Below are 26,824 nucleotides of genomic sequence, written 5' to 3' on the forward strand. Positions count from 1 at the left end.
AGGTGGAATAGAGCCACATTAGATCAGCGTTCACAGTCAAGTCCATGGAGGCTTAGGTTAAAGCTGTTTTGCATGGTCAAACTCCAGTGATATGACATAAAGCTAGGATATGCCATATACATCTTATCAGTGGCGTTTGACCAGTCTTCTCCTTGCTAAAAACTGATACAAATTACAGTGATGCCGATTTAGCACCATTGGATCTAGTGGGCTTCATATGGAGGCCTCATGGTCAGCCGTAAACTAGAACTGACATCCAATACAACCTACTTAAGGCCACCTACACACGTTCAGTATTGGTCAGTATTTTACATCAGTATGTGTAAGCCAAAATCAGAAGCGGAACAATCAGAGGAAAAGTATAATAGAAACACGTCACCACTTCGGCATTTTTCTCCCACTCCTAGTTTTGCCTTACAAATACTGATGTAAAATACTGAATGTGTGAACGTGGCCTAAAAAGCAAAGTGCATCCGATTGTGACCAAAGGAACACAATGCTTCTTTAGCATTTCTGCTGCTTCATTTTAGTCATCTACATGCTATATATATATAGCAAAAGGGTGGTACCCAATAGTAGAATATAATTAGCAGAGGGTAAAACAATGTCTATTATAATCTTAATTAAAACAGCTACTAGGCTGACCTAGCATTTGTATTTTAGTACACCGTGTGTGTCTTTTATGTGCTTTGTGGACAGTATTGTCCAGCACTAAGCTGTTTTAATTAAGGTTATATTAAAGAGACATTGTTTTACCCTCTGCTAATTATAGTAATCTACATGGTCACATCCGTTCATCATTCACTGATCGGACACTGATGGCAAATTCTAGGGATATGCTTTCAATCAGCACTAAACTACTTTATAAAAGTTATTTCTAATGCATTGTTCTGCAGATAGCAGATACACATTACATGGGTACATAGCGAAGATGGAAGCTTGCAGCAAACGTTAAAATATCTCCCACACTTTTCGTGTTGTTTAACATCATCACATCCAGGACATAACTTGCACTTGATTTCCCTCACACCTTCTAGAAAATGTTTTCTGACTTGACACTTCCTTGTTCACAAATGTTGTTGCAATATCTGTTAAACGAAGGGGCTCCACCCAAGATAGCGGGAACATGGACCATTGTAAGTTCTGGACTACAGATGTATCTATTTGGTGCCTACATCCTAGTTTTTCGATATGTTTGCACCATTACAATTTCTACATTTCAATGACTACTAGTGCCAAATAATCTGATATATACCATTGAATTTGCTGTATTGTCTTGTATAAGACTGTATATGCCTTATATCATCTGTATGCCTTTGCATTGTCCTAATGATTTGTGGATCTTTTTATAATTGTGATATAAAGAAAAGGTAAGTAAATAAGTAATTTCCATATTTTTAAGTAGTATGTTAAAATATTTAATGATCCATTTTTTTGTGGTTTGGTAGGTAAATCAGTGAGACAGATACTGGTAATTGGTTATTCATTAGACTGTTGTGCAGTAACTCTTAAAGCACTGTCTTTTTCATTTTACTTATGCTGTCACGGCATTAGCGCAAAACCCATGCAGAAAGGTCTTTCAAGGTCAGAAGCATCTGACAGTGGAACTGGCATATAAAATAGGGCCTTATACCATAAATGTTATTCTCCAAGTTCTAGAGATCACATGTAAGGTTACAGAGAACAACCAGATCATATTATGACTTGTTAATGACTGACGGATTAATATATGCCAATAATGTATTGGATCAGGTAAGTGCGGACCTACTAAGGTGCAATGATTGCAATGATATAATGTATGAATATAAACATGTCACAGTGACAGAAATGTGGCATCAGTTTTATATGTTTCTTTAGCTTTTAGTAGCAGAAATTGTGAATTTTACCAGAAATGGTAATTTTTATTTTTAGTTCTCCAAAATTAGCCCTTCTGAAACTCAAACAACATGGTGAGGATGTGTGTCAAATAAGGCCTCATTGTATAGCAAATGAAATTATCCTCCAGCACAATGGTAGTGATGGCACACAATATCATTTATGTCATTCCAATTAAGCATATTACATTGAACTTAAAGGGTTTTTTCAGACACACATTATTAATGCATTGTAAAACCTGTTAGAAATTAGGATATTTCATAATTTACTTGCTGTAAAAATTCTGCTCTGTTCCTGAGCTGTCAGGCATGTTCATAAGACCTACATCTCTGTGCTTTGAAAGGCTCAGCAGAGTGCTCTGTATGGTGATTTCATGGAGGTGTGGCTTGTGATCCTCAGCAAGTTTACAGTGACTGGAGATGTGTGCAGGGAGGAAGAGAGAGCGCAGAGACATTGCAAGCTCCACACAGATCATGTAATCTCATTTTGTGATTTTGGCCACAGGGAATGAGCTGGGTTGTCCAGAGTACTAGATTATATTCTAATAAATGACTGTATATATGACTCATTGCTCCCTTCCAATGCAAGCAGCCTGTGTGGTGCCAGTGTCAGCACCTGAAACATTATTGACTGCAAAAGAGTGTGAGAACAGCACATACTAGGTGAAGTGGGGAGAATGTTAGGAAGGGGAAAGTGTGCACAGTGATTTATCAATATTGAGACTGCACCTGAGGTGTTAGGATAGTGATTTGCAGGTGTAGAGGGCAGGCACTGAGGATGGAAATGTGTGAGCTGTGGGACAGATACAGCTCAGACTCTGGGAATTGTAGTCTAGAGTCACAGAAAGAGATCTGTCCGGAAGTTCAGGTTATAAATAAAGACAAATAACAAGGATGGCTTCATGGGACTGGAGAGGAGCTATAAAACAAAAATAAAGGTAATAAGATGATTTGGGGACCCATTACAGGAACAGCCAGATTGTTGTTATTTTCATTGTGTGTCTCTGGAAAACCCCTTTAAAGAGTGTTCCTCTTATAAGTTATAATCCATATATCACTATCTACCACAAGTTGGATTTCTGAATGCCAGGAAACCCACCGATCCATTCTGTGCACTGTGATGCTCAGGAAAATGCAACACAACCCCATGCAAGTGAAAGGGGCTATGCTCAGTTCCTTGCACAATGAATGGCCAGACCCCACCATTCATAAGATATGGCATAACTTTATTAGATGAGAATACCCTATTAATTAAGTTGCCCAACATTTATTATAATAATTAATGAATTTAGGAACTTCTACTAATTTCCGTATAAAAAGTAAGAATTGAATTATTGACGTAATACAATAGTTGACATTACATATTGTAGGATTTCTTAGCATTCAATTAGCACATAGAAATGTGAAGGATCCTTGCACCTCATATTCACTGTGCATTGTCACTGGTCCTATACCAAGTCGAATGCTCACTATTAGGCTTTTATTCACACATCAGTATTTTGATCTGTATTTCATCAGTATTTGTATGCCAAAACCAAGAGCATCTCCGAAACACAGGACAGGAGTCAGTCTTTCAATTATAGTTTTTCTCTGTCAGTTTCACACCTGGTTTTGGCATACAAACACTGATGAAATACTGACCAAACACTGATGTGTGAATGAGACCTAAAATATATAATTCACTTGCTTTTTTTCCGTCACGCTTGTACAGTTGAGTTCCCTGACACGGCTTCATTCAATATTAATGTGTTTTTCATCCTACTACGACTGTTAAGAGAATCACAAATAAACCAAAATTACTTGTCTAATATTCATATGAAAACAGCGGTTCCCTCTGCTCCTTATGACATCACTGTACTCGAGAGCGTGCGTGACTCTATGGTGATTGGTTGGAAGCAGCCGAAATTCACTGGAGGTGTGGACATTCAAGGATACTACATCAACTATCGGGAAGTTGTGAATGGTGTTCCAGGAACGTGGAAGGAGGCCAATATCAAAGCCATAAGCGACAGAGCCTACAGGGTAAATATTCCAGTTGGAGACATCCAAGCTTATTATGTTTAATATCTGTAAATGGCCAGATAGGACTTTCTTTTGGATTCATTCAATTCATGAGTATTTTAACTCTTTACTCACTCATGTAACAGTTAAAGTGGTTATCCCGAAAACAACATATCATTTATCATTGGTGGGAGTTTGACCTTTGGGACACCCACCAATGATGAGAACTGGAATTATAAAGACCCCCTATGTGAATGAAGAGTTGCTGAGCATGTGCACCCATTGCTCTATTAACTGTCTATGGAAGTTACTGGAGCAGTGGTTGCACATGCTCAGTAATGCTTCATTCACACAGCTGAGTGAGATCCTCATTCTCTGTATCAGTGGGAGTCTCAGCAGTCAGAACCCCAGCAATTATACATCCGTGAATAAATGATAAATGTTGAAAACACAGCCCTAAATGGGTTGTCAATATACACTGCTCAAAAAAATAAAGGGAACACTTAAGCAACAGAATATAACTCCAAGTAAATCAAACTTCTGTGAAATCAAACTGTCCACTTAGGAAGCAACACTGATTGACAATCAATTTCACATGCTGTTGTGCAAATGGAATAGACAATAGATGGAAATTATTGGCAATTATCAAGACACCCTCAATAAAGGAGTGGTTCTGCAGGTGGGGACCACAAACCACATCTCAGTACCAATGCTTTTTGGCTGATGTTTTGGTCACTTTTGGCGCTACCAGGAGACAGGCCAGTACACCAGGAGACGTGGAGGGGGCCGTAGGAGGGCAACAACCCAGCAGCAGGACCGCTACCTCCGCCTTTGTGCAAGGAGGAACAGGAGGACCACTGCCAGAGCCCTGCAAAATGACCTCCAGCAGGCCACAAATGTGCATGTGTCTGCACAAACGGTTAGAAACCGACTCCATAAGGGTGGTATGAGGGGGCCCGACGTCCACAGATGGGGGTTGTGCTCACAGCCCAACACCGTGCAGGACGCTTGGCATTTGCCACAGAACACCAGGATTGGAAAAGTTGCCACTGGCGCCCTGTACTCTTCACAGATGAAAGCAGGTTCACACTGAACACATGTGACAAAGTTCGGAGATGCCGTGGAGAGCAATCTGCTGCCTGCAACATCCTTCAGCATGACAGATTTGGCAGTGGGTCAGTAATGGTGTGGGGTGGCATTTCTTTGGAGGGCCGCACAGCTCTCCATGTGCTCGCCAGAGAGAGCCTGACTGCCATTAGGTACCGAGATGAGATCCTCAGACCCCTTGTGAGACCATATGCTGGTGCGGTTGGCCCTGGGTTCCTCCTAATGCAGGACAATGCCAGACCTCATGTGCCTGGAGTGTGTCAGCAGTTCCTGCAAGATGAAGGCATTGAAGCTATAGACTGGCCCGCCCGTTCCCCCGACCTGAATCCGATTGAGCACTTCTGGGACATCATGTCTCGCTCCATCCACCAACGTCACGTTGCACCACAGACTGTCCAGGAGTTGGCTGATGCTTTAGTCCAGGTCTGGGAGGAGATCCCAGAGGAGACCATCCGCAACCTCATCAGGAGCATGCCCAGGCGTTGTAGGGAGGTCATACAGGCACATGGAGGCCACACACAATACTGAGCCTCATTTTGACTTGTTTTAAGGACATTACATCTAAGTTGGATCAGTCTGTAGAGTGTTTTTTTCACTTCAATTTTGGGGGAGACTCCAAATCCAGGCCTCCATTGGTTAATACATTTGATTTCCATTGATGATTTTTGTGTGATTTTGTTGTCAGCACATTCAACTTTGTACAGAACAAAGTATTCAATGAGAATATTTCATTCATTCAGATCTAGGATGTGTTATTTGAGTGTTCCCTTTATTTTTTTGATCAGAGTACATCTAGTAAAAAATGTATACAGCACATACTTAAAAAGGAAAAAAAATGAATGCCTAGGTGCCATATAGTGTTGTATGGCAATATAGTGTATACATCAGAGCCTTCTGTTGGACCTATATATCAGCAAATCCTCTAGTAGAAGGCTGAAAAACAACCTGAATATAGGGAAATGAGTGGTGTAACATTCAACATGATTGTATATGTTCTACAACTCATATAACATATATAATTGCTGTATTTTCCTATTAGACCAGATTACCCAGTGTGACTTAATATCTTTGATTTTGTGCTGCAGATTCTGAATTTGAAAGAAAACATAATCTATGAGTTCCAAGTAGCTGCGTGCAACATAGCGGGGGTGGGGACACCGTCCCAACCAAGCAAACCATTCAAATGTGAAGAATGGACCATTGCTGTGCCAGGTAATTTCGCCATACATTTTATACATAATCTCCCATCCACATTGCTTTTATTAATGCTGCATGAATTTTGAAAAAATAGAACACATTAGAGTGGTTTCACACATTTTTATATCATTGTTCAGAAAAAAACAACATTTTGAGTATCTTTTCCTACCATGTTTTGCCACATTTTCAAAGTAAATGCCAATACTATCAGATGTTACCTTCATAGTCAATACAGAAATAGCTATTGCACTCCACACAGTGCAAGCTTTTTTGGGGTGTTTTTTTCCACTTTTGGTGGTTTTTTTTTTTTTAAATGTCACCTCAGGCATTTTACCATAGATTTCTTTATAGAAATCTAAAATTTGTATGAAAAATATATATTGTCTGGATTAAAAAAAAAGCCACCCCAAATATGCATTTTTGTAAAAAAAAACTATTTACGGTAAGGCTTATGGAGCTTAAGAACACTAAAGCAAGAAACTTGATGTCTAAGGTTTTGTCAGAGCCTGAAATTTAGATTTTGAGTCATATTATTCATAAGAATATATGAGATAACTGTTTGCATTGTTAAATATAATAAAAATTAAATAAAGCCAAGCAGTTCTATAGTGTAAATATCCTTTTAACAAGGGTCTGTTTAGGTGTTAAAGGGTGGTATGGGGCACATCAGATGGTTTGCCCACTCCCTCTCAATTCTATCCTAAAATAAATACTTATTTTGTATGGAGATTTCCTTTAACACTAAGGTGGGTGGTCTAGTGTTACAACTTACAACCTGTCCACAGGATAGGCGATTACAGTCTGATAACTGGGAGTCTCACTGCTTTGGTCCCTACTGAACCAGCGTTTCACAGTTCAAAGTCTATAGGACTGACTGATCTATCTGACTTCATCGCTGTTTCATTCAGTTGGAGAAATCAGTACCTGCTGTACGTTCTCGTGAATGTTGGTGTTCACAGTAGTGAGACCCCCCGCGACCAGGTGTCTGTAATGTTCCTGTGGACAGGTGATAATCTGTACTCTTCGGACAGCACAAGACAATATAATTTTGTTCACCATGTTTATTTTTGTTGTCCACAGGACCACCACATGAGCTCACCCTCTCTGAAGTCAGGAGTAGCTCTATGGTTCTGTTGTGGAAGACCCCAGTGTATACTGGTCGTACTCCAGTGACTGGCTTTTATGTGGATATTAAGGAAGCAAACGCCCCAGAAGAGACTTGGAAAGGTGTGAATGAGAAGCCAACTTCAAATACATACATTAAGGTATTTGTTTAAGATTTGTATGTAACTCTTGTAATGTAAAATGTGAGTTACAGCTCTAGTTTTTACCGCTTGCTGCTACTTATGGATAGATATGGACAGTCGGTCGGTTTCTCATTTTCATTTTGACTCACAATAAAAGTGAAACTCTTGCCTTTTAAAGGGAATCTGTCAGCAGTTGTTTGCTATTTAATCTGAGAGAAGCATAATGTAGGGGCAGAGAGCCAGAATCCAGTGAGGTGTCACTTACTAGGCTGTGTGCTGTAATTTCAATACAATCAGTTTTCTATCAGCAGGAGATTATCACTGCAGGACTAGTTCTCACGTGCAGGCCAATCCAGCTAATCTGTGTAACCCACCACTGATTGGCAGCTTGTTTACAATACGCAGCGTACACAGGAAGCTGCCAATCCGTGGTGTCCCTGGTCCTCTACAGCAGGGGAAACAGGGATTCTATCAAAACTACACCAAGCAGGTCCGTAAGTGACACATCACTGGAATCAGTGTCTCTGCCTCTACATCATACTGATCTCAGATTACATGGCAAAAACAGGCTGACAGATTCCCTTTAATGAAAACAAATACATATCTTTCAGATCCAAAACGTGAAAGAAGGCGTTCAGTATGTGCTGCGAGTAAGAGCTGTGAACCAGGCTGGAGTAGGAAAGGTATCTGATGTGACAGATCCAGTCCTCGCTCAAACCAAACCAGGTTATTATAAAGATGGTTCCAAAAATTCATAGTATTAATCATGTAGAACAACTTTACCAATGTCAACTTATCTGATTTTTTTAGGTACCAAGGAGGTATATGTTGAGGTGGATGATAATGGAGTCATTTCATTGAACTTTGAGTGTGATCAGCTTACTCCAGACTCTAAATTTGTGTGGTCCAAGAATTATGAAGCAATAGGTGATGACTCTTCTAGGGTGGATATCGAGACCAAAGGTGGCAGGTGAGCAGTACTGCATTTAGACCATGATCATTACTTATCATATGCTAATCACCAACTCTCTTCCGGCCATATTGGCTAGTGATTAGTGATGAGCGAGTATGTTTTGTTAACCCTTTCGCCGAGTATACTTGGGCGAGCACCGAGTATTTATAGCGTGCTCGGTGATATGTTTGAATCACTCCCGTGTGCATGATTTGCGACTTTTTGACAGCTTTGATACATGTGAGGAATGTCTGCTTCTTACACATTTCTCACATGTATTAAAGTTGTCAAAAAGTCGCAAATCATGCACACAGGAGTGATTCAAACATATCACCGAGCAGCTGTAAATACTCGGAGCTCGCCCGAGTATACTCGGCGAAAGGGTTAACAAAACATACTCGCTCATCACTACTAGTGATGCAAATGACAGACGTAAGCACAATGTTGCATAGGTAATAGGTGAAAAACTGAAAAAAAAAAACCATCTTAATAGAATAGGTCAATTTGCCGTTAAGGAATCGAGTGAATATACCAAAATGGTTTGACTCCCAGAATAGATATTTTAGAAAATTAGTTTAAAAACATTGATAAAGTTTATGGATTAAATTTATTCCGAAATCTCTTAGGACAAAGATCTCATTCAAGGAACCTTCAGAGGAAGATATTGGCATTTATTCCTGTGTTGTTACTGAGACCGATGGTGTTTCATCAAGCTATACAATAGATGAGGAAGGTAAATAAAGTATATATATAATTTAGTTGTCATTTATTTTTGTACAACATTAGCATTGTATTTTTGAAATTTGTATTTAATTAGCAAAAAGAAGAACTTCTCTCTGTAAATAAAGCTTAATGGCTACAATGAAAAATGATGCAACTGTTTATAGTTTGTATGCCAAGGCGGCGGTGTTCACACCGTGCAGTAACTGAGGCAGTGACCCAAGCAAGTGCAACATAAACAGCTTTATTCAGCAACTCACGGGTAAACAGAAAAGTCCTCCGGTTCGCAGCTGGGTTAACATGAGTCCTTGAACAACGCCGAGCCGCTCAGAGCCTAACAGGTGCAGAGCCTTCCCAGACGTGAGTTCAGCCACACTCAATTCTGCTGAGCTTTCCTGCTATGCTCCTAGCTTGTTCCAACATAGAACAACACTAATCCTTAGTGCAGGGTTTTTAAAGGACCTGTGGCAAGAGCCACTGGAAAACCCGGGTTGGAGGGAGGAGGCCACCCCACTGCCTTCGTGTAGCCTCCCCCAAGAAATGAAGGCCCTGCCGGGATTTACTTAATCTGCCTAAGCCAGAAGGCCTGACCAGGTCAATGCTCACCTTCTATCCTGCTTTGCAGCCGCAGGTACGTTTGTGACTGCAGTGCGCTCATTTAATAGATCTCTGTACACATTCTGGAGGATATATAACGTCCCTCATATACGATCACGGTCACTGCCTCACATACCCCCCCCCCTCTGTTCAAACTTGTGGGGTTGAACATTTGACACCATACAGGGTGCCCGGGACAGGCCATCCGCGTTTGCCTGCGACTTCCCAGGGCGATGTTCTACAGAGAAACTGAAATTTTGCAGTGACAGGAAGCACCTGGTGACTCGAGCATTCCTCTCCTTGGCATTCCTCATCCATACCAAGGGTGAGTGGTCCGTCACCAAGCGGAACTGCTGACCGAGTAAATAATAACGTAGCGATTCCAAGGCCCCCTTAATAGCCAAACACTCTTTCTCTACCACGCTATAGTTTTTCTCTGCCGGGACAAGTTTTCTACTCAAGTAGGTGACCGGGTGCTCTTCACCATTCACTTTTTGTTAAAATACCGCCCCTAGGCCTACCTCCGAGACATATGTCTGTACAATGAAGGTTTCCTTGAAGTTGGGGCTTATGAGGACCGGCTGTCCACACAGGGCCAACTTCATGGACTGAAAGGCTTCTTCTGCCTGATGGTTCCACCGAACCATTACAGATTTTTTTCCTTTCAAGAGATCAGTCAGGGCCGCCATTCTCCCAGCAAAATTAGGTATAAACCGGCGGTAATACCCAAGGATGCCAAGGAACGCCCTCACCTGCTTTGTACTTGACGGTTTAGGCCAATTTTTTATGGCCTCAACTTTATTGATTTGGGGCTTGATAACTCCTCGGCCAATCACATACCCCAAATATCGGGCTTCCTCTAGCCCTATCGCACATTTTTTTGGGGTTGCCGTTAACCCCGCAGCTCTGAGAGAATCCACCACTGCTTGTACCTGGGATATATGCGTATGCCAGTCGGTGCTAAAGATGATAATATCATCTAGATACGCGGACGCGTACTCCTGATGAGGCTTGAGCACTATGTCCATCAGCCTCTGGAATGTAGCCGGGGCCCCATGTAACCCAAAAGGTAAGACCACATAGTGATATAGACCCTCCGGAGTTATGAAGGCGGTCTTTTCCTTCGCCGATTTCATGAGAGGTACCTGCCAGTAACCCTTGGTGAGATCAAGCGTGGTAAAGTAATGGGCCTGCCCCAGTCTCTCAATCAGCTCATCCACCCTGGGCATTGGATAAAGGTCAAACTTCGACACTTCATTTAGTTTTCGGAAATCGTTACAGAATCGTAACGATCCGGCTGGTTTCGGAATCAGTACGATGGGGCTAGCCCACTCACTCCGTGATTCCTCGATGACGCCTAACTGAAGCATCTGTTTTACCTCAGCCGTGATGGCTTGCCTACGGGCTTCGGGTAAACAGTACGGTCTAATTTGCACCCTTACCCCAGGTTCGGTGACAATGTCATGTTGGAGAACTGTAGTCCTACCCGGTAGCTCTGAGAACACGTCGGTATTCTGCTGCACCAGTGAGCGAGCCTCCCGTCGCTGCTGTTTAGTGAGAGCATCACTTATCCTGACCTCTCCCCTGAACGCATCCCTGGCTAAAGGTAGAGAACTCTCTGGTGATATGCCCAGAGTGACTTCTGTAACTAAATACTCTCGATCTCTCCAAGGTTTTAGCAGGTTTAGATGATAAAGCTGCTCAGGTTTCCTCCTTCCGAGCTGATACACCCGGTAATTTACCTCCCCAACCTTTTCTCGAACCTCATATGGCCCTTGCTACTTGGCCATGAGCTTACTCTCGGCTGTGGGTACCAGTATTAACACCCGATCGCCCTTGTTAAAAGACCTGACTTTGGCTCTTTTATTATATGTGCGCCTCTGGGATGCCTGGGCATCTAACAGATGTTCTTTCACGATGGGCATGACCGCCGCGATCCGGTCCTGCATACTAGCTACGTGTACAATTATACTCCTATGTGGAGTCGGCTCTTGTTCCCATGTCTCTTTGGCTACGTCCAACAGACCCCTATGGTGTCTGCCGTACAATAACTCAAAGGGAGAGAACCCTGTGGGGTACCTCACGGACGGCGAACATCAAATAGGGTAGCAACATGTCCCAATCCCTTCCGTCCTTAGAAACCACCTTTTTTAACATGGACTTGAGGGTTTTATTGAACAGTTCCCTTGTCACTTTGGACACAAAAGGGGTCCCCTGATCCGTCAGGATCTTCTTAGGTAGTCCAAGGCGACAGAACATGGCAAACAGCTCCCGTGCAATCAGTTTTGCCGAGGTGTGGCGTAGCGGTATAGCCTCCGAGTACCTGGTGGCATAGTCGACGACCACCAGTATATGTTGGTGCTCACGAGCGGATTTTACAATGGGCCCTACCAAGTCCATTGCAATCCGTTCAAAAGGTACCTCTATCACTGGCAGGGGTACCAATGCGCTACGGAAACTTGCGGTGGGTGTGGTCAACTGACATTCGGGGCAGGATTCGCAGTACTTTTGGACCTCCACGTAAATCCCCGGCCAAAAGAACCGCTGCAAGATACGCTCTTGTGTCTTTTTAACCCCTAAGTGTCCACCCAGCAGGTGTGTGTGTGTGCCAACTCCAGAACCGCCCGACGGTACGACTGAGGTACCACTAACTGTTCCACGACCTCATCCCTGATTTTGTATACCCTATAGAGCAACTCACCGTTGACTACCATGCGTGGAAATACAGTATCTGCACGGGGCTGTTGAGCTATGCCATTTACTTCTAACACCCTTTCCCGCGCCCGAGTCAGAGTGGGATCCTGTAGCTGAGCTGTCTCAAACGTGCCCCGGGACATTTCCAGCTCTTGGATCAATGGGGTCTCTTCGACCTCTCCTGCCAGCACCTCTAGGGGAAATCTATCAGGGTCACACTCTGTCCCTAGGTTGGACACCCCTACGGTAGGTACCCCTGACTTGGGTTTGTCGGGTACAGCGCCTGTAATACATTTTACCAGGGGAGAGTGGATTTTGTTTTTCCACAGAGTCCAGAACAGGGGCAAGTCTCTTCCCAACACAAAGGGAAGAGTTTTTTCCACCCCCACCACATATTTTATGTCTCCACCTGGCGTGGACAAAACTACCTCTGCGGTTGGGTACTCTTGGAAGTCCCCATGGATACACACAACCCCGACTGTCCGTCCACTGGGGTTGTCTCCTGCCACCAGCGACCCATGTACCAAAGTCACTAGGCTCCCCGAATCTAGGAGGGCTTACGTGGGGTACCCATTAACCAGTATCTGACACAGTTGGGGTTCAGTGTCCGGGGGGTCGGCGCTCGCAGTGCAGACAGTCTGGGCGTACATTGAGACCCGGCGGATGAACCCGCAGTCCATGGGTTCCATAGTCAGGGGGCAGTTAGCAACCACATGTCCCGGCCCCTGACACCGCCAGCACCTAATGGTGGAGGTACTGTTAGGTCTTATGACTGTTTGGGAGGGAACCGGTCTCCTGCCACTCTCATTCCGGGATACCCCTTCAGGTACGGTGCTGACTGTCCTCAGCAGAGGAACGCGACCCATTTCCCAGTTCCTGGGTTGGCAGGGATCGGCGTGACAGCCGCGAGGGGGCAGAGTCCCGGATAAAGTCCTGAGTGGCCGAGTAGCGCTCGATCAGGCTGACCACCTGGTCGAGTGTGCTGGGGTCCCCTTGCCCCACCCAATGTTGGATAGCGTCTGGCAGAGTCCTCACCAGCCGGTCAACCACCACCCTCTCCATCTCGGCTGGAGACAAAGTCTCAGGCTGGAGCCACCTCTCTACCAACCTCTTCTCCCACTTTTGACACACTTTTTAAAGGCATAGTAATCATAGTGTATGTAAACTTTAGACTTTGCAGTAAGTAATAAAAATGCCTTAAAACACTCTCTCTCAGTATTTTGCCATTTGGCAAATATTAAAAATGATGGTAATCCTAATTGACCTAAAACGGGAAAGGTTTATTCTGATTTCATGTCAGATATTGAGAAAAACATGCATATGTATCTTTTTATATAGTATATGTAAACTTCTGGTTTGAACTGTATATGTATATATACCGTATATATATATATATATATATATATATATATATATATATATATATATATATACATACATACATATATACACAGTGGCATATAAAAGTTCGAGCACCCCTGGTCAAAATCACTTATTATGAACAGTCAAGAAAGTTGAAGATGAAATGATCTCTAAAAGGCCTAAAGTTAAAGATGACACATTTCCTTTGTATTTTTTTTAATTTTAAAAATTACAAAAAGGAAAATGGGCCAATGCAAAAGTTTGGGCACCCTTGGAGATTTGTGTGCTTAGCTAACTTCGACCAAGATTTCAGAACTTAATTAGTCTGTTAGGATTATGGCTTTTTCACTATCATCGTTAAGAAAGGCCAGGTGATGCTAATTTCCTAGCTTTATAAAAACCCAGCCTCCTCTAACCATGTGCCAAAAAACAGCAGCCATGAGTTCTTCTAAGCAGCTGCATAGCACTCTGAAAATGAAAATTGTGGCGGCCCACAAAGCAGGAGAAGGCTATAAGAAGATAGCAAAGCATTTTCAGGTTGCCCTTTCTCAGTTCAAAATGTAATTAAGACATGGCAGTTAACAGGAAGAGTAGAGGTCAAAATAAGGTCTGGAAAACCAAGCAAAATTTTAGTCAGAGCTGCTCCTAGGATTGCTAGAGAGGCAAATCAGAAACCCCCGCTTGACTGCTGTGAGACAGTAAGGGGAATCAGATATGAGGGTCGTTATGTGTCCCCCAGGATGCGCATAGAGGCATATTGAACCCGCTGGAGTGCATTGTAATCAAAGCCACAGCTGTGGTTACAATGCAAAATAATATTAAGATTGGACTTGGTCAAGCTATTTGACCAGGTCACATTTGGAAAAACCTGATATGGGCTTTTATTTTTGGAGAAATCTATAGGATCGGTAGTGGGATGCGTCGCTCCCTCCAGTCTGGGTCTTACAAGTGGCCCATGGCCACAGTTTTCATTTAAACCTGCAGTAAAGGTTTGGGTGTGTCAGTGTTGGTTTGCAAGTTTGAGAGCAGGAGCTCTCTGCAGTACTGGTCTGTGTGAGATTGAACAGAGGAAACAAAACCACTGACGCATCCAAGAGAGATACAGTGGTGTCATCACCCACGGCAATGGAGTATTAAGGACTATTTGGATGATCCGGCTGCGATCCGGAGGATAACATTTGCCTTTTTGTTGTTGTGAGTTGCCAAAATAAAGACTTTTAAGTTGGACTAACCTGGGTCACTGCCGCTTTACCGCACTGTGTGATCACCGCTGCATTACATATGGTGGAGAATGCGGGCAATGTGAACTGAGGCATACCCCAAAGCAAGCTGCATGTCGGTGATCAAGCCTGCAATGCTACAGCTCAGGCCTGCCGAAAAAATGGAGGAAATACAAAAGCAATTGGTCCTCTCCCAAGCGCAGCAGCAAAAGTTGCAGAAGCAGCAACAACAGACTAACTATCTGATACTGCAGCGGATTGCAGCTCTGTGAGACACATCCCAACCACCGACCCCAGTCCATCCCAGGCCTGGGACAAAGTCAGGTCAGCGCTGAGGAAGATGAGTCCTGAGGACGACATGGAAGCTTTCCTCACCGTGTTTGAAAGCACAGCGGAGCGGGAGAGCTTGCCATTTTCCCAGTAGGTTGAAGTGGTAGCCCTGTTTATGATGGGAGATGCCCAGGTAGGTCTACTTTCATCTCAGTCGGGAGGATGCCCAGGACTATGAGAAACTCAAAGTTGAGATCCTTCCCCACTTGAGATCCTTTGTGCCCGCAATACTTATGTGCGGGCACAAAGTGTGTACCAGTGGTCTTTTGGGGAGACCTGCTAGGTCTCAGGCGTATGACTTGTTGCAGTTATTCAAAAAGTGGCTCCAGCCTCAGACCTTGAGCCCAGCTTAAATGGTAGAGAGGGTAGTAGTTGTACGGTTGGTGCGAACTCTGCCAGCAGCCATGCAGCGTTGGGTGGGGCAAGGGGACCCGGGTACTTGGGTAACCTAGACCAAGTTATGGGACTCTGCCCCACTGCAGGTATCATGCCAGCCCCTGCAAGCCCTGTAGCCTGGGAAAGGGTCACATCACTCTGCTGGGTACAGTCAGAACCGAGCTCATACTGAGGGGGTACCCCAGAGTGAGGGAGTTTGGAGATCAGTTTCCCATAAACCGGTCTCGATGACTAATGGTGCCACCGCTATCAGGTGCTGGCAATGTCAAGGGCTAGGACATGTGGCTGCCAACTGCCCCCTGACTGCTGAACCCATGCAAGTTTACTCGCCGGTTGTTGATGTATGCTCAGACCGTCTACACTGTGAACCCCATCTGTGCCAGGTGCGTGTCAATGGACATCGAGCGGAGGCTCTCTTGAACTCAGGGAGCCTAGTGACACTCGTCCATGGGTCATTGATTTCTGGGTTGGAACCCACTAAGGGAAAAGTTGGGGTCATATGTATACATGGCAAACTCCGCGAGTATCCGATGACAGAGGTTACCTTTTACACTCCGTGCAGGGAGGTTAAGTATTTGGTGGGAGTGGTAAAAATCCTTCCTTATGGGACTGTGCTGGGAAGAGACTTGCCCCTGTTCTGGTCCTTCTGAGAGAGTAAGATTAACCCTCCCAGGATAAAGATATGTCCCGGCGCGGAACCCAAAGATCCAGAGCCATGGATACCTACCATAGGGATCACCAACATAGGGAAAGAGTGTAATCTCGATAGGTTTCCTCTAGAGGTCTTGGCAAGAGAGGTTGAGGAGACCACATTTGTTCCGGAGCTGGAAGTGTCCCGGGGTACTTTTGGGACAGCTCAGCTCCAGGATCCCACTCTAGCCTGTACACGGGAATGGGTGATAATAATAAATGGGGTGGCACAATAACCTGGTGCTGAGGCGGTTTTTCCTCGTATGGCGGTCAACTAGGAGTTGTTATACCGGGTTGACAAAATCCGCAATGAAATAGAGCAGCTGGTAGTGCTCCAATCATACCGCCGGGAGGTGCTTAAGATGGCCCACAAACATGTGCTGAGGGGGTCATCTGGGAGCTAAAAAAATGCAAGAGTGTATTCTGCAGCCTTTTTTTGGCTCGCAGTTTATGCCAAGATTCAGAGGTTTTGTGAGTCGTGCGTGAGTCGTGAGTGTCAACTAACCACACTGGTTCCTCTGCCTGTTAGAGAGGTACTTTTTGAGCAGATTGTTATGGATCTGGTAGGGCCAATAGTGAAATCAGCCTGGGGCCACCAACACATATTAGTCGTAGTGGATTATGTGACTCGTTACCTGGAAGCAATTCTTCTCTGTCATACTTTGACGAAATTTATTGCCCGGGAGCTGTTCTGCCACCTTGGGCTACCAAAGGAGATCCTTACAGATCAGGGGACTCCTTTTATGTCCAAGGTCACTAAAGAATTGTGTAAACTGCTCCAGATCAAACAGTTGCGATTGTCATTCTACTACCCACGTACCGATGGTCTAGTAGAAAGATTCAATAAGACCCTAAAATCTATATTAAAAAAGGTGGTAGCTAAAGATGGGAAGGACTGGGATATGTTATTGCTGTATCTAATGTTTGTCTTCCGGGAGGTACTGCAGTCTTCAACGGGGTTCTCTCCATTTGAACAATTATATGGTAGACATCCCAGGGGCCTGCTGGACATAGCCAAAGAGACATGGGAACAGGAGCCCACCCCTCATAAAAGCACTATAGAGTATGTGGGGAGTATGAAGGACCGGATTACGGCCATAATGCCCATTGTAAAGGAAGATCTCCTGAATGCCTAGGCAGCTCAGAGCCGAAGTTACATTAGAAAGGCCACTGTTAGGTCCTTTAAACAAAGGGATAGAGTGTTTGTTCTGGTACACAGCGCAGAAAGTAAGTTCTTGGCCAGGTGGCAAGGTCCATATAAAGTCCAGGAAAAAATTGGAGAAGTGAACTACAGGGTATATCAGCCTGGAAAGAGGAAACCCGAGCAAATTTACCATGTCAATCTACTAAAGGCATGGAAAGACCGGGAATGTCTGGTTACAGAGCCGACTTTGGCCTCTCCTCCCTCGGACACTGGCCCAGGAAAAGGTGTCGAATGAGGTATATTTTAGCGACAGTCTCACGAAACAGCAGCGACGGGAGGCTCGGAAATTAGTGCCGTGGAATACGGATGTATTGTCAGATCTATGATCCGGCATGACATTGTCACCGAGCCTCTGGTAAGGGCGCAAATTAAACCGTACCTTGTGCCAGAAGGCCCGGAGGCAGGCCATCTCGGAAGAGGTAAAGAAGATGCTCCAATTAGGAGTCTAGGAGAGAGTGGGCTAGTCCCATTGTACTGTTTCCGAAGCCGACTGATCGTTACGGTTCTGTAACGATTTTCGAAAATTGAATGAGGTGTCAAAATTTTACCTTTATCCAATGCCCCAGGTGGATGAGCTGATTGAGAGACTGGGACAGGCCCAGTTCTTCATGATGCTCAATCTAACCAAGGGTTACTGACAGGTGCCTCTACAGAGTCGGCCAAAGAAATGACCGCTTTCACTTCGTGACCCCAGAGGGTCTCTATCTCTATGTCGTCTTGCCTTTAGGGTTACATGGGGCCCCGGCCACATTTCAGAGGCTAATGACATAGTGTTAGAGCCCCATCCGAAGTATGTATCTTTGTACTTGGATGCTATCATCATCTATAGTACTGACTGACAAACCCACTTGTCACAGGTACAAGCGGTAGTGGATTCACTCAGAGCTGTGGGTTTGGCGGCAAACCCCAAAAAATGTGTGATAGGTCTTGAGGAAGCCAGATATTTGAGATACGTGATTGGTCGGGAATTATCAAACCCCAAATAAATAAAATCAAAGCCATTCAAAACTGGCCCCGGCCTCTTACTACAACAGGTGAGAGCATTCCTCGGTATCATTGGAAATTATAGACAGTTTGTACCTAATTTTGCTGAGAGATCAGCACTGCTGACCAATCTCTTAAAGGGACTGAAGTCGGTAATGGTTCGGTGGAATCCTCAGGCAGAGTCCATGAAGTTGGCACTGTGCTGACAACCCATCCTTATCAATCCAAACTTTAGAAACGGGTTTTTCGTACAAATGGACGCCCCTGAGGTAGGGCTAGGAGTAGATCTGTCGCAAGAGGTGAATGGAAAAGAACATCCAGTCACTTACTTGAGCAGGAAACTTACCCTGCCAGAGAAAAATTATAAAGTAGTGAAGAAGGAGTGCTTGGTCATTAAGTGGGCCTTGGAGTCCCTACGCTATTATTTACAGTTATGACTGGTAACAAACCAGTCACCCATGGTCTGGATGATAAATGCTAAGTAGAGGAATGCTCGGGTCACCATATAGTTTCTGTTCTTACAAAATTTTAGTTTTTCTGTAGAACATCGAGCGGTAAAGTGACAGATGTTCAACTCCACAAGTTTGAACAGAGGGGAGGATATGTGAGACCATAAGGGGAATCATATGCGAGGGTCGTTATGTGTTCCCCAGGATGCGCATAGAGACATATTGAACCCGCTGGAGTGCATTGTAATCACAGCCACAGCTGTGGTTACAATACAAAATAAAATTAAAATTGGACTTGGTATGGGGCGTGGCCTGGCCGGGCATGTGAGAAGACGTGAGGCAGAAGAACTCCTATAACCCTGTCCTATAATCCTTCCTGCCCGAGGGAATCATTGCTTCTAAAAGATCTCACCAGGTGGCCTGGGGTCTCAGGAGTGCGGGGGGAGCAGTCAGTGGTGCAGAACGGGATGACCCGGCGAGATAGCAAGCAGAGGCAGGCGGCTGGCTCATCACAGCACGAGGGCCAAAATGGAGCCGTGGCCTCTAAGACGGGAGCTGAAACTCCAAGACAGCGGGAGAAGCGCATGGAGGTGGTGAACAGGCTCTCCAAATATGCGCATAGCGGAGGAGCTGAGGAGCTTACACCCGACCGGAATGTGCAGACATTGAAGAGCACGGTAACTGAAGGGGATGTGGAGAGGGCAGCGGGGGAGACACATGAGAGGAATGTGCAGGCTGCTAAAACAACAACTCCCCCCAGCAGAGAGGCTCAGGTTACCAGTGGTGCTGACTCACTGGCCAAGGATGATGAGCCTACTTTAAAAGACGTGCTGCTGGCCATCTCACATAGTAAGGCAGATCTTTCTGAACACATAGGGTCTGTGAAAGTGGACATATCTCATATACGCCATGACATGCAGAAAATGAGGGAGCGCCTCACTGCAACAGAAGGCAGAGGGGGGATTTGGAGGATACTGTGTCTCCTATGACTAAAACGCTTAAAACAGCTACTGACTCTATTAACTATTTACTCAATAAAGCGGATGATCTTGAAAATCGTCTGAGAAGAAATAACGTGCGAATTGTGGGTGTGCCTGAGAAGGCGGAGGGCAGGGAGGTGGTGGACTTTTTTGAGAAATGGCTGCTGCAATCCTTTGGAAAGGATAAATTCTCTAGAATGTTCGCTGTTGAGAGGGCACACAGGGTCCCCACCAGACCTCCGCCGCCTGGGGCAATGCCGCGTACAGTTCTAATCAAAATGCTGCATTTTCGTGACAGAGATAAAATCCTACAATTGGCGCGGTCTGCTAATGACTTATGTATAGAGGGGGCGAGAGTGTCCTTCTATCCTGATTTTTCTGTGGAGGTTCAAAGGAGACGCGCCCAATTTCAAGATATCAAGCGCAGACTGAGAGCACTTCAAGTACCCTATGCAATGCTATATCCTGCACGGCTGCGGGTCACAGCACTGGGTGAAACTCATTTCTTTGATTCACCAAAGGAGGCTGCAAAGTGGATGGACTTAAAAGAGAGACAAATCCAGGCGGGCTGACACCAATTTTGAGAAGATTCTTGACAGATTATAATATAATAATTCAAGAAATTTGAATTCTAGTGGATAATACTTCGCTGTTGGCTAATGAATCTCTGTTTATAAATGTTATGATTATTATTTTTCAGTTTTTGTATACTGCTTATAACCTGGCTTTCATATATACCTCGGGCAGGCCAATATACTTATATGGTTGTTGAGGTGCTGGTTTCACCTACAATGTATAGGCAGGGTTAAGACACTCTGCTGTATGAATGTTTTGCCAACGTTGTGTAAGGCGGGGAGTGAGGGAGTCTGTGATGCAACTCATGTTGCGGCGCCTCGTGTGCTTAAGGCCTACTAGGCTGCATGGGGCTAAACACCAGACTCTTCATGTTACGGCTGTTGGTATTCATTTGATCAAGGGGGGGGGATGTTAAATGAGGTAGTGAGGGGGGGTAAGAGAACAGAACTTACTTTGATTGGTGCAGACTGTGTAGTATTACAATACCATAATCTTGATGATCAGACACACGTGTGGGTACAGAGGGGGGCATGTGACGGTTCATCTTCAATCGTTAAAACATGGTTAAGCAGATTAATGTAGTATCCTGGAATATTAGAGGTATGGGAGATCACAACAAAAGATTTGCGGCACTTAAATATCTTAAGGAATATCGGGAGTCGATAATCTGTCTGCAATACGGAGGCCGCTGCAGCACTGAGCAAGCTTTGGAGGGGGCCGGCCTATCATTCTACACATAGTACTTACTCTAGGGGGGTTAGTATATTGATTCATCCGAATTTACCCTTTGAATGTGAAAGAAGTATTTGTGACAGAGAGGGTAGGTATGTGTGTCTAGTGTGCAGAGTGGCTGGACTTAGAATTTGCCTAATTGCTCTATATGTTCCTCCACCTTTCTCTATACAGACTCTGCGACAACTATTCCCGTGGATAACGGAATTTGCTACTATACCCCTGTTAGTTATCGGTGATTTTAATATGTATCTACACGCTGAGCTTGATAAGTATAGGGGTAATGTGGGGGGAGGGGCTGCTCAAGAGACATCGTTGGCAAGGGTCCTACAGGAAATCAATTTGGTGGATGTGTGGCGGGTTCGTTTCCCTAATGTTAAACAGTATTCGTGTTATTCAGCATCCTATTCCTCTCTGTCCAGAATTGACCTGGCTCTGGGAAATAGTCATCTGGTCCCTCTAGTCACTAAAGTAGAATACTGCACAAGATTGTTATCTGATCATTCTCCATTATTGGTTGTTCTGGGGATAGATCCTGGCATCATAAACAGAAGGGCACTGTGGAGGTTTAATCCCTACTGGCTGGACGTATTCGGGGAACAGTTAGATTTAGCAGGTAAATTGGCTCATTTCTTTAAAGACAATATAGGCTCTGCTCCTTTAGATACGGTATGGGAAGCCATGAAGGCGTTCTTAAGGGGGATCCTGATTAAGGAAATTTCCGTGATGAAATCCAAAAATAGGGCTCGTACTCAGGAGTTGCGGAGGGAAGTAGACATATTGGAACAGAGGTATGTTGAGTCTCCAATCATAGAGAATAGGGAACACTGGACTCGGGCACAGGCTACACTAAATGACCATATATTGAAACAAGCAGAACATAAACGATTCTTTCTTAAACAACAGTTTTATGTGGAGGGAGAGAGTGCAGGGCACTTGCTGGCCACTATAGCCAAGGCCCAGACTGGGGCTCCTATGATTGCAGCCATCAGGGATACTAGGGGTGTGGTAATTACTGATTCAAAGGATATAATGGAAGAATTTTTTCAGTTCTATAGACAATTATATGCATCCAAACTGACTAAGGCGCAAAGGGACATAGATCTATACCTTCATGATATGCAAATACCATGCCTAACAGATAGCCAGAGAGAGCAACTAGATGCACCAATTACACTGGAGGAGATGCAGGAAGCTTTAAAAGATTTTCAAAATAACAAAGCCCCTGGTGCTGACGGGATCCCCGCGGAAATTTATAAGGAGGCTGAGGGGGGTTTACTTCCCAGGTTACTGGAAGTGTTTAAGGAAGCGAGGGAGGGGCAGGCCTTGCCGGCTTCAATGAGGGAGGCTAACATAGTTCTTTTGCCAAAACCTGGAAAGGATGCACTAAACCCCGAATCATATAGGCCAATATCCTTACTCTCGGTAGATGTTAAAATTTTAGCTAAGGTCTTCGCTACCAGATTGGTGGCGGTTATTACACATCTGGTTGCAGAAGACCAAACTGGGTTTATACCGGCCAAGTCGACGGCAATTAACTTGCGTCGGCTTTTTCTTAATCTACAAATGCAGTCACAAAATACGGGTGGTAGGGCAGTACTATCACTTGATGCCGCTAAGGCTTTTGATAGTGTCGAATGGGAGTATTTATGGGCTGTTTTGCGAAAAATGGGGTTCGGTACTGGATTTCGGGCCTGGGTATGGCTTCTATATAACAATCCGCTAGCTCGGATTAGAATTAATGGTAGTCTTTCTGGTAGCATCGAAATGGGCAGGGGCACGCGTCAAGGCTGCCCGTTGTCTCCCCTACTGTTCGCCCTGGCTGTGGAGCCATTGGCTGTTAAGCTTCGTTCCAGCAGTGAAATTCAGGGTTTTCGCTACAAAACACTGGAGGAGCGGGTGGCCCTATATGCTGACGACCTTCTGTTGTTTTTGGGTGACACGAAGCAATCTCTGACGACAGCTATGAATTTAATAAGGGAGTTTGGAGATCATTCTGGCTTACGGATTAATTGGGACAAATCAGTTCTTATGCCGGTTGATGGTTTGTCTCAGAATACTAGGGTAGGGAGTACTTGCTTGAAGGTGGTGCGAGAATTTAAATATCTCGGAGTTAGAGTGACCGCATCTATCGGAGATTATATTTCTTTAAATTTACTTGAACTGCTTACTAAATTTCAACAAAAGGCCAATACTTGGAGCAAACTTCCCCTATCAATGGTAGGTCGAACTAACTTAATTAAAATGGTGTTAATGCCCCAATTATTATATATCCTTCATAATTCACCGGTTTGGATCCCCATGAGAATATTTTATAAATTTCAGGCACTGTTTCGGGAATTGATCTGGAAAAAAAGGGTGGCCAGAATCAGCTTGGATACACTTCAAAGGCCCAAAGATCAGGGGGGACTAGCCGCACCTAATCCATGGATATATTTTCTAGCTTCTCAAATGCAACAGCTCTGGTTAATCCAGGGGAACCTAGATAAACTGATACGTCTATTATCACACAATCTGCCAATTACCTCCTTTCTAGAAACAGGAATCTCGGGGTGGGATGCTAGGAGACACCTCCCGACCCTAACACTTATGGGGAAAACGTGGCATAAATTGTTGTTGGGAATAAAAGGCTTTACCCCGTTTACTCCGCTGTGGCATAATGCGGGCCTTCCAGAGATCCATAAACTGAAAGGATTTGGAATATGGGAAAAATTGGGAATAACTAATGTGGCGCAAATATTAGAGGGGGAAATATTTAAATCGTTCCAACAGATAAAAGAAGAATATTGTATTCCACAAACTAGGTTTTATTTTTATCTCCAATTGAGGCATGCATGGTTTGTACAGCCGCGACATATGCAAAGTAAAATCCAACATCATCTACTGTTTAACACATTATTATGCCATAGAGGTGGGAAGGGATTGATTTCCAGAATTTACGGGATACTTATGCAGCAATTTCAGTGGGACAGACCCTTACATGTTAAGGAGAGGTGGGAACGCGACATTGGTACTATATCCTCAGAGGAGTGGGAAGATGTGGTGGGGAGCGTTCCGATTCTATCTACATGTGAGGCACATAGACTTTCACAGTTGTATTTATTACATAGGGTATATAGAACCCCCAAATTTCTACAGCGCATTGGGGCAAGGAATGACAGTGCGTGTCCAAAATGTGGAGAGGAAGGAGCAGATCTTATGCATATGATGTGGACGTGTAGAAGGGTCGCTGTATTCTGGAATGAGTGTGTGCAATACATTAATGATGTGTTTGAGTGTAATTTACCCCTATATTCTAAAGTGTGTGTATTAGGCCTTGTAGAAATAATAGGATGTGAAGAGGATGAAATAATAGCTGTTAAGAGGACTCTATACCAGGTCAGAAAGCTTATAGCTGCACATTGGTTGGATCCCTCCCCTCTCAGGCTCCAGGAATTTTTGGATAGAATGCGCCTTTTATTGAGATTAGAAGAGGGAGTGTACAAAAAGCGGAAGGCTATACGTAAATTCGATAAAATCTGGGGTAAATGGAATATGTTTCATGGTTATCATATTATGTCTATTTTAAATATCACTTGAATTTAAAATGTTGTGGTCTCTCATGTTCTGTATAACTAATTACTGATTATCAGATACTAAGCTCTGTACCCATGGATCAAACTAGTAATGCTTTAACAGTCGGATAAGCTTTATGATGGTATACGGTTTGTAACAAAATTTGTTTTTTGCCATATGGTTCTTGGGGCTGTTATGGGTGGGGGGAAGGGGAACGGGTGGGTCTTAAGAGGCACTGCTAGTTTAGTGATGCCTCACTGTTGTTTATGTATAATGTTATAAAAAGTCTTTTAATAAAAAATATCTGATTTAAAAAAAAAAAAAATTGGACTTGGTCAAGCTATTTGACCAGGTCAGATTTAGAAAAAACCTGACATGGGCTTTTAATTTTTGGAGAAATCTATAGGATCGGTAGTGGGATGGGTCTCTCCTTCCAGTCTGGGACTTACAAGTGGCCCATGGCTACAGTTTTCATTTAAACCTGCAGTAAAGGTTTTGATGTGTCAGTGTTTGTTTGCAAGTTTGAGAGCAGGAGCTCTCTGTAGTACAGGTCTGTGTGAGACTGAACACAGGCCAGAGGAAACAAAGCCACTGACGCACCCATGAGAGATACGGTGGTGTCGTCGCATACTGTAACAGAGTATTAAGGACTGTTTGGACGATACGGCTGCGATCCGGAGGATAACGTTTGACATTTTGTTGTGAGTTGCCAAAATAAAGACTTTTAAGTTGGACTAACCTGGGTCACTGCCTCTTTACTGCACTGTATGAACACCGCTGCATTACACTGCAAAAGACCTTCAGAAAGATTTAGCAGATTCTCGAGTTGTGGTACATTGTTCTACTGTTCAGAGACACCTGCACAATTATGGCCTTCATGTAAGAGTCATCACAAGAAAACCTCTCATGCGTCCACACCATAAAATACAGCATCAGAAGTATTCAAAAGAACATCTAAACAAGATTGAAGCATTTTGGGAAAAAAGTCCTGTGGACCAATGAGATTAAGATCAAGCTCTTTGGCCACAATTATCAAAGGTATGTGTGGAAAAAAAAAGGGCACAGAATTTCAGGAAAAGAACATCTCACCAACCATTAAGCATGGGGGTGAATCAGTCATGCTTTGGGTTTGTGTTTTTGCCAATGGCAGAGGGAACATTTCACGAGTAGAGGGATGAATGGATTCAATGAAATGTCAACAAATTCTTTATGCAAACATAACATCATCTGTAAAAAAGCTGAAGTTGAAAAGAGGATGGCTTCTACAAATGGATAGTAATGATCCTAAACACACGTCAAAAGTCATAATAAAAGGCACAAGCTGAAGGTTTTACAAAGGCCTTGACAGTCCCCTATTCTGAACATCATTGAAAATCTGTGGACAGACCTCAAAATAGCAGTGCATGCAAGATGACCCAGGAATCTCACAGAACTGAAAGAATTTTCCAGGAAGAATGGATGAAAATCCCTCAAACAAGAATTGAAAGACTCTTGGCTGGCTACAAAAAGCGTTTACAAGCTTTGTTATTATCGACAACATTCTTTATGAAAAATGAAACTTTACCTATAAAGGAGGTTTCCATTTCAATCAGGATATATCATATATATTTATACAATGTATCAGGATGTATCATATATATACATTATATATATATATTATTAAGGCCTAAGGATTGAGCTTCCCGTTCTTTATTTCAAATGTAGAGAAGGCCACACATACACAATCCCATTAGACATTTATGAAATATTCTGGCAATATGTCAATATGTTTGGGAGTTACTCTCTCCAATGGTTTTCTCCACTGTAATGGTGTCCTGCTAATGGGAACCCAACAGTAAGCTGTAAACTGTGTTTAATCTCCGTGTTGTGCCACCAGAGGGCATAAAGAGTTTTACACGGTTGAAATTTAAATCAATGGGTTGCCCCGAGAGAGAGACACACACTTTATAGTTTTTTT

General features: G+C 43.9%; 1 protein-coding gene across 2 annotated transcripts in view; it reads left to right on the top strand.

Annotated features, from left to right (window-relative positions):
* MYOM1 (myomesin 1) overlaps positions 1-26,824 on the top strand; it is a 172,816-nt gene that overhangs the window by 94,701 nt on the left and 51,291 nt on the right. For both annotated transcript variants that reach the window (XM_073679112.1, XM_073679111.1), the window contains 6 exons: positions 3,700-3,896; positions 6,068-6,194; positions 7,260-7,444; positions 8,038-8,152; positions 8,237-8,396; positions 9,005-9,111. In XM_073679112.1, coding sequence (XP_073535213.1) covers positions 3,700-3,896; positions 6,068-6,194; positions 7,260-7,444; positions 8,038-8,152; positions 8,237-8,396; positions 9,005-9,111 — 891 coding nt within the window. The remainder of the gene's footprint in view (positions 1-3,699; positions 3,897-6,067; positions 6,195-7,259; positions 7,445-8,037; positions 8,153-8,236; positions 8,397-9,004; positions 9,112-26,824) is intronic.

This window comes from Phyllobates terribilis, unplaced genomic scaffold (genome assembly GCF_046119375.1).
Source record: "Phyllobates terribilis strain yellow unplaced genomic scaffold, ASM4611937v1 Scaffold_4__5_contigs__length_816908805, whole genome shotgun sequence".
Taxonomy (NCBI): Eukaryota; Metazoa; Chordata; class Amphibia; order Anura; family Dendrobatidae; genus Phyllobates; species Phyllobates terribilis.